Below are 11,553 nucleotides of genomic sequence, written 5' to 3'. Positions count from 1 at the left end.
AGCTTTGGGCTTCCCCGCTCCCTGCAGCCCCCTGCTGTTAGGAGGTAAAGCTTCAGGACCGGTTCTTGGCCTGTTTCTGCCTTTCACCTGGCTCACCTCACCACTGCTCACACCTCCTCCATCACGGCACCCCCACCCCAGCCCTCTCCCCGGCCTCCCTGGCTGGGGCGTTTGGGGGTCTGTTGGGAGGAGTGCATTGCTGAAGCCTTCCACCCACCGTGTACCTTCTCCTCCTCGAAACAAGGCCTCCGGATCCACATGGATAGCTGAGATCTTTTCTTGGAGAAGGACACTTGGCTCCTCACTCTAGACCCCACTTACCCACCTGACTTTCCTCCTCTTCTGCTGCCCTGCCTTCTCCTTCTGCCTCTTTGTCGAATTTCTTGCTCGTGCGCCCATCTGGGGCTGTCTTTTCCACTTTCCTTCTTCCTCACCCTCTGGATATTCGTGTGTGTGTGCCTCCATCCTCTTGTGTGCTCTCTGTCCCTCTTCCAGGCCCATCCCCCTTTCCCCTGTCCCTTCTGACAAGGGGGGTCGTCCCCTGAGGCCTGTTCCTCGCCCGTCGTCGGTTCCCCTGGGATCCGTCCTGCCAGCCACAATGAGCTTCGCCGCAAACTCGGTTTTCTTCACCCTGAAGGTGAGCGTCCTGCTGGGGTCGCTGCTGGGGCTCTGCCTGGGCCTCGAGTTCATGGGCCTCCCCAACCAGTGGGCCCGCTACCTCCGCTGGGATGCCAGCACCCGCAGCGACCTGAGCTTCCAGTTCAAGACCAATGTGTCCACGGGGCTGCTCCTTTACCTGGACGACGGTGGCGTCTGTGACTTCCTCTGCCTTTCCCTGGTGGATGGCCGTGTGCAGCTCCGCTTCAGCATGGACTGTGCGGAGACCACGGTGCTGTCCAGCAAGCAGGTGAACGACAGCAGCTGGCACTTCCTCATGGTGAGCCGCGACCACCTGCGCACAGTGCTGGTGCTTGACGGCGAGGGCCAGGCGGCCGAGCTGCAGCCTCAGCGGCCCTACATGGATGTGGTCAGTGACTTGTTCCTTGGCGGAGTCCCCGCGGACATACGACCTTCCGCCCTGACCCTTGATGGAGTACAGGCCATGCCCGGCTTCAGAGGATTAATCCTGGATCTCAAGTATGGCAACTCAGAGCCTCGGCTTCTGGGGAGCCAGGGTGTCCAGTTGGATGCCGAGGGACCCTGCGGTGAGCGTCCCTGCGAAAATGGGGGGATCTGCTTTCTCCTGGATGGCCACCCCACCTGCGACTGTTCCACCACTGGCTATGGAGGCAAGCTCTGCTCGGAAGGTAAGACCTTCTCCCCGAGCCCTCTCTTACTAGAGACCCACCCACTGGAGCGGGGTAAGGGCCAAGACCCTTGACAGAAACCAACACTGCGGTGGAAGGCCATCTTTAGTTATGTGTTAGATAATCCAGTCCCTTTCCCTGAGGAGGGGGTGGAAATCCTTTGATAGCTCTCAACAGGAAACCCAACAGATCTCAGCAAGAAGAGGATCCTGGCTACTCAGTCCTGGGCTCCTTACTCAAAGGGCTAGCTGGAGTAGACTGCAGGACGTGGGCCCCAGCTCAGCTCCTTCCATTGGAGCGCAACTTAGCAGGGTCAGCACAGAGCAAGAAATCCAATAGAAATGGGCAATGTGGCTACCGCTGTCCCTCCTGATCCCTTGAGAGTTGGACCCTTGGGATGGATGGGAAACTCCCCATCATTTCCTCCTTAACCCCCAGGATGAAGAATGCCTGTGCAAAGGAGAATGAGGGTGGATGGAGTGCAGGCCATGCTTGGCCTGCTGTCATCCCAGCCCTTCCCCTGGCTCCTCCTCCCACAGTCTTTGGGGGAGGTGTCTGGAGGGTGGATGAGGCAACTGGGGATGGGCCTACTCAGCACCTTGTTCTAGCAGCAGGATTTTTCATTGAGGTTCTTCTTTCCTGCCCCCCCTTCAGCTCTCCGTGTACTGAGAATGGTACAGGACAACATGGAAACTGACAGGACCCTTGTCCAGTCAAGCACCTGAGGGGGCTGGTAATACTCAGCATAGCCTCGGAGAGGCGCCCCCCCCAAGTTCAATTACAGCTTCCCAGGGAGAGGGAAGGGGGGACTCATGCCCAAAGACTTAGACTGCCTTCACCTCATTCACCGAATTCTGACTGTTTGGGATTACATGTGAGAGGAAGTGGTCTAGCCTCTACTTTGACAAATACTTAAAATCCGGATTCCTGGACTCCGGGACTCACTGAAGGCCTAGCTTCGAGCAGGAGGGAGTGTTGAAGTGATGAAGAATGTGAGAACTGACCACAGGGGTATGTGTGCTGGGAGGCTGGGATGGGGAAGAGGTAAAGAAATTTGATTTTCTCCTATTCTTTTGGAGTCAAGCCCAGGATTCTTCTAGAAATGTGTTGCCATCCCATGCTGGTCTCTCCATGGAAGTGGTGGGATGGTGTAGGGCAGAACAGTGGTTCTCAACCTTGGCAGCAGATATTAGGATCACTTAAGGAGTTTAAAAACTCTCGGCCCACCTTATGGACCAGTTCAATCAGAATTTTGGGGGGCGTAGGATCCAAGCATCTGTATATTTTTAAACTCCCCAGGTGATTCTATTGTGCAGCCAAGATTGAGAAGCAACAGGACAAAGGAGGTCAGTTAAGTGGGGCCAGATGTGTGTCTCAGCACTGACTCCCAGGGTTTCTTCCTTTTGGTGAGGCCCATGCCTTGTGGTTTGTAATTAAAAATAGCATCTGCAGTTCCTGAAACCATCCCACAACAGACCACCCAGCCTAAAGCAGGTTGTAATTGATATGAAATTTAGCCGTAATTATTAAAAATTTTTTTTTAAATCAAAGCCAAGTTTATTTCATAGGTGGTACTTGCTGGAGACTAGGACACCTTGAGGGGTCTTGTTGGAGGCCCCTTCGTAGGTCATGTAGGGGCTACTGTGGAAGCCCCCCCCCCAGGTCTCTACGGCTGCTTTCCTGGGCTGGGCTGCACTGGGCATTGCGTCTCCCTTCCTGTGGGTGGGCTGCAGAAGAGGGAGAGTCAAGACATGCATGCCACCTTTTTTTTTTTTTTTTCCCCCCACGGAGCCCATTAGAAAAGCGGACAGGGAAGAGGAGCCGAGGCAACCCCAACCCACAAAGCCACTTTGGGAATGTGGTTATTGAAGCACTTCTTAGAAGCAGGTGCCTTCTGGAGCTCACTGCTGTTCCAAAGCTTCTTGGCTTTGGAGAAAGTTCTGCCCGAAGACGCTGACATGATGATCACTTGTTTCCTCCTTCGCCCAAAGGATCTGTTCTGTTCTCAGAACTTGCATTGAAAGCTGGCATTCTTCCTTTCTAGGGACTAGGGTGTTTGCAAGTGTGTTGTTAACTTGCTGATTATCCCTGATTGCATTTTTTGTGTTTAAAAAGAACTCATTTCCTCTGGGCAGGTCTGGATCAGCACTTTTCTGCAGGAAGAATCTCTATGCTGTATATGTGTACAATTTGTCTTCTCTCTCTTTTAGGGTGTGTGTGTGTCTGTGTCTGTGTGTCTGTGTGTGGCTGTGTCTGTGTATGTTTCAGGTCTCTCTCCAGTGGCATTTCTTTAGAGCAGATTGTAGGCAGTCAATTTTTTAATAGCTAAATACAACATGGATATTTTAATAATAGTTCTTTCTGCAGGGTTCCGATCATCTAGTGACTGTGGATTGATACCTCTGTCTGAAGAAGGCAAACACACAGCACAGCTATTTATTCTCCTGATACATAAATAGAGTAAATGAACTCTGTAGTAACAGTAACACTTGGTTGGCTTGGAACAGAGCAGTGCAAAGGTTGAGGTGAGGGTGGATGTTGGGAGAGGTATCAGAATTTACTGTTGATAACTTAGAGCCTGTTGATCCTGGTAATTGTTATCATGTCTAATCAATCACAAAAATGCATCACAGGCTTTTAGAAAAGATCTGTCTCTCCACACATAGTTAATTCTTAGATAGTAGGCAGGGATGGGGCGGGGGGAGGATACTCAACTGTAAAATATTAAGGGGAAAAAATTACAGCAACTGCTAAGTGCAAGTAGATCTTGCACAAAACAAGATAAATGCCTAAATAAATGCCTCCACATTTTCCTAAAGATGATTTGGTGAAGTGGGTAGTGAGGATGCATCCATTCCCCACCCTGCCCACTTTCAGCTGCACATGTTATAGACCTGAAATCAGGGTACTTATTCCATGGACCAGGCATCTGATTGTCTCGGTTTGTAGGATAGGCCTTGACGTTTGATCACGTGAGGCTTGTACCCAGGATGGAAGATACGTTTTGTACTTCATGCTTTAGCAGTTCAGGAGCAGGAAGAGCTGGGAGGGCTCTTGCAGCTTTAGATGGATGTGGTCGGGGCCTGTTGGAGGCGCTCTCTGGTCCATTAGCCGCTAGCATGCCCGTGGCATTGATGTTTGCTTGGCCTGTCTGTTTCCATGCCTTGACGGCTCCAAAATGTCTCCATGCTTCACCCTGGGAAGAATGCACAGATGGGCCCATCTCCTTTATGTGCTTTGGGCTGTTTTGATCCCCCAGTGGGTATTTCTTTAGGAAAGACCCAGAAGACACCAGAGATAGCTGTCGTGAGCAAGTTGAGCCTGGAGGGTCAGAGGTTGTGGACTCAGTATCTTCTCTCATGTAGTGAAATGTTACTCACTATGGCTACAGGCAGAACTCCACACAGCCTGCTTGAGAAAACTTCATTCGAAGGCTCCCAACCTAATTAACGGTCACATTGAACATCCTAGCACGTGGTGGAGAAGAGGTCCCAGAGTTCTACTTCTAGGTGTTATGTTTATGAATAAAATGTTTTGGTGTTCAACTTCAGACTTGTTCATGTTGACATTTAATCTTGCCTTTTTAGTAAGGGTCTTGGAGGACAGAAGAAGTGCAGGTAGTTCAAAATGGTTTTAAAATTATGCGTATCTGTTTTGGAAGATAGTCAGGCTACAGCATCTTCACTGGTTTTGGTCTAGCCCAGTCTGCCCTGTTACGGGTAGCCTGGAATCTCACTGGGCAATGAAGAGGTATCCTGAGCTCCCCTCACAGGTCATTGAGAGTTTATTATCACCTTGAAATGAGTTTAAAATTGATTGTTTATTTTTAAACCATTCTTAGTTATGAATGTGCATGTATTGAATTTCTTAACAATCTTACGGTCATGAAGAATTGATTTGCTCCCGAGGTGTGTACATTTCAGTACCACTCTTACTGAAGAGCTCATTTAGTGTGACATCAGCCCGTTGCCTGTGGGGTAGGGCCAGGGAAAGAAGGAGAAGGCATCACATGTTGATTTCTCCTTCCAAGTTTCATTACGTGGGCTTACCTATGTCATATACCACTTGTGTGTCCACATTTTTAGGTTCATTCAGTGAAGAGGCATGAGGTCTTACTCAGTTGGGGAAAAAAAAGTTCATTGTTTGCTCTCTCTTCCTGCTGCCTTGGGCAGGTGCCCAGACCAGAAGCTGCTGTCTTGAGTCTCAGCTCTTAAGTTTTCAGGTGTTTTGATCCCACAGTGAGGTACAGGGGTGGGTGTCAGTGGTACGGGCCAGAGCCTTATTACAAGCATATTGCTGAGTGGTACCCAAGGGCCTCCCCTTCCCATCCCTGACATCCTACCCAGGTTGGTTGGATTGATGACTCAACACTGCCATGTGGCCTTGGTATGCCGTCCTGAAAGTGAGTTTCAATTACTTTTCTTTTTATTGAGAATTTTGTGACTCTTTCCGCATTTATCAAAGCCAGAACTGGGATGGAATGGTATACCAAGAGACTGCTTGCCCCTAAGCATTTACCAAGGGCCAAAGACAAAGGGTGCTGGAGTTAAGGCACCGGTGATGGCCCCAGCTGATCCTTCTGTTCTGGGCATTTGTGTAAAAACACAAACATCTCTCCTCCCCTTCCCCAGTGCGCTTCCAGCCGGAATTGTAACATGGCATTGTTGTCCCTAACCTGTGTCGACCCTGCCTGGCCTGGGGCTGGGGGCTGCAGGGGAGTGGTAAGTAATCAGAGAGTAAAGACTGTCTCCTTGCAGAATCTTTCTCCCTGGTGGGGAGACGGCAGCCCAGAAGGGAGGCCTTACAACATGCACAAAGGAGAACTGTGGCTTCGAGACTCGGTTCCCACCCAGCATTCAGGCGTTAGGTGCGACCAGCCCAGCCAGCCAGCAGGGGCTGTTGCTAAACGGAGCCTGAATAGGGGTCTGATTGCTCCTTTTTCCTCCTCTTCTCCTGATTACCAAGTGAGATTTCCTGGGTATGCTGTATGCTAAATGGCAGAGCAACCGCCCGCCACTTGCACCAATTATCCCTCTTTTAACTGCAGAGGGAAGAGCAATTTTTTTTATACCGCCCCCCCCCCCCCCCGTAGCATCTCTGTCTCCTTTAAAGAAATAAGACCCCTTTTCCTTGCTCCCCCTTCAGTGGGGGCGAGAATAGCCGCCTTTCTCCCTGTGCAGTCTGCACACCAGCTGCAGGCTGCAAAGGGGGTGGACGCCGGGTAAATGCTTCGTCCAAATTCAGCAGGGTTGAGGGTCACACAGGCATTTTGCCAAGAGCCTTGGAGTGGCACGGGAGCTTGCATTTGCATTTGGTAATGAGACACCACAGGCCCAGCACGGGGGGGGGGGGGGGGGGGGGGGGCTAATTATCTCCATGGCCCCTATCTCCCTTTGCAGGCTGCCTGGGAAAGATGGATTCCAGTTCCTGGGGCAGCTGCCCATCAGCTGGGTCCTCTGCCCCCTTCACGGGACAGAAGAGATGGAGTAGGGGCTGTGCTTGGGGGATAGGACTAACATGCCCTCCCCTATGACTCCTGTTGTCCTGCCGTGCGTGTCCCATGCAACAGGCCCAGGGGTGGAACTGGAGTGAGAGGCTTTGGGGCAGGGCTCTGTGAGGGTCAGGTACCCTTCCTTGGATAAAAATAATAATGATGTTAGTGTTACTATTATTGAGTACCACCCTGTGCCTGACAGCCTAGGTGCTTTATATGCATTGTCTCATCTAATCCTCACGGGGCACTCCTGTGTGTTTGATATTATTCACTAGCACCATTTTACAGATGAGGAAAACGAGGAGCAGAGAAATCTAGAACTTGAACAAGGTTTAGTGTAGGTATTAAGGGCATGGCTTCTGGAATGAAAAAGATTGGACTTAAATCTGGGCTTGTCCACTGAAAAGCTGTGTGTCTTTGGAGAAGGTTTTGGAAGCTTCAGTATTCCCGTCAATAGCAGTAGTGGTAGTAATAATAATAATAATAACAATAAATATAAAAATAATAATAATAAAAATGATATCAGCTAACATTCAAGTGAGTTCCATGTCTATACTATATTGATTGCTTTGCAGGAATTAGCTCTTATAACCCTCACAATCACTCAACACACTATTATTCTCATTTTGTAGACAAGGAAGCTGAGGGACAAGAGTTAAATAATTCCTCCAAGGTCACATGGTTGATAAGAGGCAAAGCTGGGATTTGTATCCAGGCAGTCTGGCTGCAGAGCCCGCAAGTAATCACTGTACCATCCTGCCTTGCAGCAAAGCAGGGTTAAGAAATCCTATGTCATGGAGTTGTTGAAAGCACGAAATGAGATGAAATGTATAGAGTCATCTACATAGTCTTTGGTAAAGAACAAGTCCTGACTCTGGGCTGTTGGTCTCTTGGCGCTTGTGAGAATGAACTGTGTGTCAGTTTGGTTTCACAGAAGGTTTGAAGCTTCCCTGTGAATACCTCCACCTCCGCCATTTTCCTTCATCTCAGTTTGAGAAATGGAAGAGATAAAAGGAGGGGAATACAGTTTTGTTGCCATTTTGCCCCTGCCAAGAACCCCCTGGATCACTGATAATGGTTGTGCCTGTTGGACCGTATTTGGACCTCTTTGCACACTTGTGGTGTTCTGGTCCCCATAGCAACCCAATGAGGCAGGTAGGGCAGGCTTTACCATCCCACTGAATAGGTGAGGAGACTCTGACCCAAGGTGCCAGTGAACTTGTGGGTATGAGGGCAAGCTTGGATGCTGCCTGTTTAGCAGGTGTCTCTGGGACCTGAAAACCCAGATCCTCAACATGGCATTTTATTTCTGCTCCTAGGCTCCCTTCATTAACACAGATGGCCTGTGTCTCCATTGTGAAATGGAGTATTGCCTCCCTGGCTGCTGGTGATAAGCTAAATGTCAAACTCCTGGTGGAGGAGGTTATCAGCTTGGCCAGTCCCAGGAGGCTTGCTCCTCCCAGACAGACAGAAAGAGAGAATATGAGAGAATGAGAGAGAATGAAATGAATATCTCTGAGTGGTCAATTCCCACCCTCAAGACGCTGGCTTGAAGTGAAGTGACTGGGGTTTGAACCCATGGGTCCCGAGGTATTTGGAGCACACTGCCCTAAGCTACACCACACTGGAGCTTCGCTGGACGGCATGACCTCTTCAGACTTAATCTTTGGTTTCCCAAGTACCAGGAATTGACCAGCACCCCACCCAGGGTTGGCGGTAAAAGATGGAGCTCCTGGATTACGCTGTCAGACTCCTTCTTGCTCTGTGGCTGCCTTCTGAGTGTCTTCACAGTAGCAAAACCAAACTCTCTTTCTCTGTGTTTATTTTTCTCTTTTCCTTTGTGTGTGGGGAGGGGGAGATTATTACAGAAGCGGATTCACCACAAAACAAGACCTTTCCTGTATCCTCACTTACAGGGTCTCTTCTAAGGTGTCATACCTAATTTTGTATTCGTAATTTTTTTTTCTTAAGGAATCCCCATTATCATAAGCTTCCAACCCCACTGCTGTGGATCCGTCTCTGTTAAGACTTGTTGCTGCCCAGTGACAGCAATGTTGTTCTGGGTGTACGTGTGAGTCCCCAGTGACCTATGACCCTTCATCACAGACACGTTTCCCTTCATTTCATAACCAACAGGGCAGGAAGAGCAATGGAGAGGGAGTGTGGAGGATGAAGGGCATCTAGGAATATTGTTTGGGAAGGCGGGGTGGGGGGCGTGCATCTAGGATATCCAGTGGGTAGAGAGAGGACATGTTTAGGAATGCTTGCTGTTGATGCAGAGGAACATGCTGGTGTGTAAAGAGAGGGGGCACCCCCATCCCCCTCTTGAGCTTTTCCCAGCTGAAGTTGGGATGTTTGGTTCCCTGCAGCTCCCTGGGGGGCTGTGTTACAGGTGACGGGCTGTGGCTGCCAGAGGAGAGGGACAAAGCGTGGCTCTGCAGGCCTGTCTCCGTGATCTATTTGGGAACTGACAGTGCCAGTGGGTTGTCATTACTGCTGTTGTTCTCCAGAAATTGATGTCTTTGGGTGACCTATTTAAAAGCAATACGGGGCCCCCTTTAAATGTGTCATCATCTATATCTGTTCTCAGACCTCCACCACTGTCCACAATATTCCTAAATAATGTATTTTCCAATTAAAAAAATTTTTAAAACTCAGGAACCAGTACTAGTGAGCTTTTAAAAACAAATTGATCTCACTGTCATCCAGCCAAACCGCCCAGCTCTGCTCTGTGATAAAACTTACTTTGTATGTGGTCCTAGAAACTGTGAATGTGTCAGCTCTTTTGGGGTGAAAATGCTGTATTCTGTGAGGGTATGCACGGGCCTAAAGAGGGTGGAAATGGAAGAAAGGCAGGGACATGAGCTGTAGCCAATGGGAAATTCCTGGTTTAGGCTATCAAATGCAGTTAGGATCCTTTTGGTTTTACTGAGGGTCTTATTGAAGTGTCTTTGTACCTAAGAGGACTCTGAGGAGCTTTTCCTTCAAGTTTCTCATGAGACTCTACGCATCTGATCTTCTCCTGACATTTTTGCCTCTTGTCTGCCAGTTTAGTTCTCCTGAAGTGGTTCTGTTTGCAGGTGCAAAGTTCTTAGAATACAGTCTCAGTAGGCCCATGGTTGTCAGCAACACTAGGGCTGGTGTCTCTGCTCTCTCGGGCAGTGCATTCCAGGCAATATAACCTCTCCCCCAGGTATTATTGGGAATGTGTTGTCTGCAGCCCCTGGAGAATAGACAAAGTGTGGTGAGAGAGTGTAGGGCTTCTTTAGTTAATAAGTTGCTTTGGGCGCCTGGGTGGCTCAGTTGGTTAAGCGACTGCCTTCGGCTCAGGTCATGATCCTGGAGTCCCGGGATCGAGTCCCACATCGGGCTCCCTGCTCGGCAGGGAGTTTGCTTCTCCCTCTGACCCTCTTCCCTCTCGTGCTCTCTATCTCTCATTCTCTCTCTCTCAAATAAATAAATAAAATCTTAAAAAAAAAAAAAAAGAATCATGGGATGATAACTTTAGAGGGGACTTTAAGGGTCATTGGGTCCAACTACCCATTTCTCATCCTCTTCTCCACTGTGTAAGACATTCTTCCTGTTCTCCAAAATAACCCTAGTCACCTGCACTGATGGATGGGGCCTCAGTGCTTTTCAGGGCAGCCTAAAGTACTTCTGATCACTGCTGAGGATCAGGGAGCTAGCTCTTCCTACATGGGGCTACAGTCGGCTTCTAGCCACTTCCTCACCCGTCCCCATTTTATTTAAAGCAGTCTGACCTTTGCAATGGGCCATGTGGGTGAGGGGATGGATAGGTCATAACATTTCTGGATGATGCTTTGCAAGAATTAACTCTTGTGTCAAGAAAAATTCATAAGGGACTCTCTAATAGGCACTAGTGGTGCACACACCACTGAGTTATTTAGAATTAACTGCTTATGATTAATCTTAAACAATGTGGGAGGGATTGATGTGGGAAGAGACTCTGAGGTAAGCAGGTGATTCATGCTCCAGTCATTTTGTTCCTAGGGAGCTTGCACTCTGAAAGATTCATGGTTGGCCCCTTCTCTGGCTCTGTTGTCTGTGCCTCATTTCATCCCCCCAAGATGCCCTATCTTCCTCCATACCCAGCTAACTTTGCAGCATCTCTGATTTTCCAGAGACCCCTTCCCCTGGACCCCCCCGGAAATCTCTAATAGTCGACAATAAGATGAGAAGTGTTAGAATGCCATGGAATAGCATGAAGTGGAATTGAACTGGATTAGCTTAACAAGCCTATCCTGGCATCCAGGGTTGGACACCCCAGTGGACATCAAGGTTCTGCTAAAAATTCTATGGGATAGTTTAAAAAACAGATAAGGTCATGAAATGCAGGATTGAGTAGCTGCTCCTGGAAACTGGCCTTGAAAGCAAATGCCCTTATCCAAAAATGCTTCCATCCTGCCAGGTTGCCCTGGGTATCCCATATTTTTGGCCCTGTTGGGCAGAAGTCTCTTAGGGAGAGGGATTAGGGAGGGCTAGAAGATGTTGCTCTCACATTGGCATAGACTGGAAATCTGCCAAACTTCCTCTTGCACCCTAAAGGGGATGAGGCTAGTCTTGGCGCTCAGCCACCTCCTCATTGATAGTCATTTTACTGACACTGCAGCAAAGAAAGGAGAACTCATCTCATAATTTGGTGATTTAAAATGATTTACTTTTTAAAAATATTTTTTTGAGAGAGAGCACCAGGGGTTGGGGGAGGGCCAGAGGGAGAGGGAGAGAGAATCT

General features: G+C 49.1%; 1 protein-coding gene across 8 annotated transcripts in view; it reads left to right on the top strand.

Annotated features, from left to right (window-relative positions):
* The first annotated feature begins 598 nt into the window (after nucleotides 1-598).
* Nucleotides 599-11,553, top strand: part of NRXN3 (neurexin 3) — a 1,474,839-nt gene continuing 1,463,884 nt past the window's right edge. For all 8 annotated transcript variants that reach the window (XM_028123318.2, XM_028123231.2, XM_088025019.1 and 5 more), the window contains exon 1: nucleotides 599-1,307. In XM_028123318.2, the coding sequence (XP_027979119.1) occupies nucleotides 599-1,307 (709 nt within the window). The remainder of the gene's footprint in view (nucleotides 1,308-11,553) is intronic.

This window comes from Eumetopias jubatus, unplaced genomic scaffold, assembly GCF_037043125.1.
Source record: "Eumetopias jubatus isolate StellerSeaLion01/CBP00866 unplaced genomic scaffold, mEumJub1_p1.0 scaffold_7, whole genome shotgun sequence".
In the NCBI taxonomy this organism is placed as follows: domain Eukaryota; kingdom Metazoa; phylum Chordata; class Mammalia; order Carnivora; family Otariidae; genus Eumetopias; species Eumetopias jubatus.
Note: the sequence above shows the minus strand (reverse complement) of the source record. Positions and strands in the feature narration are given on the sequence as shown.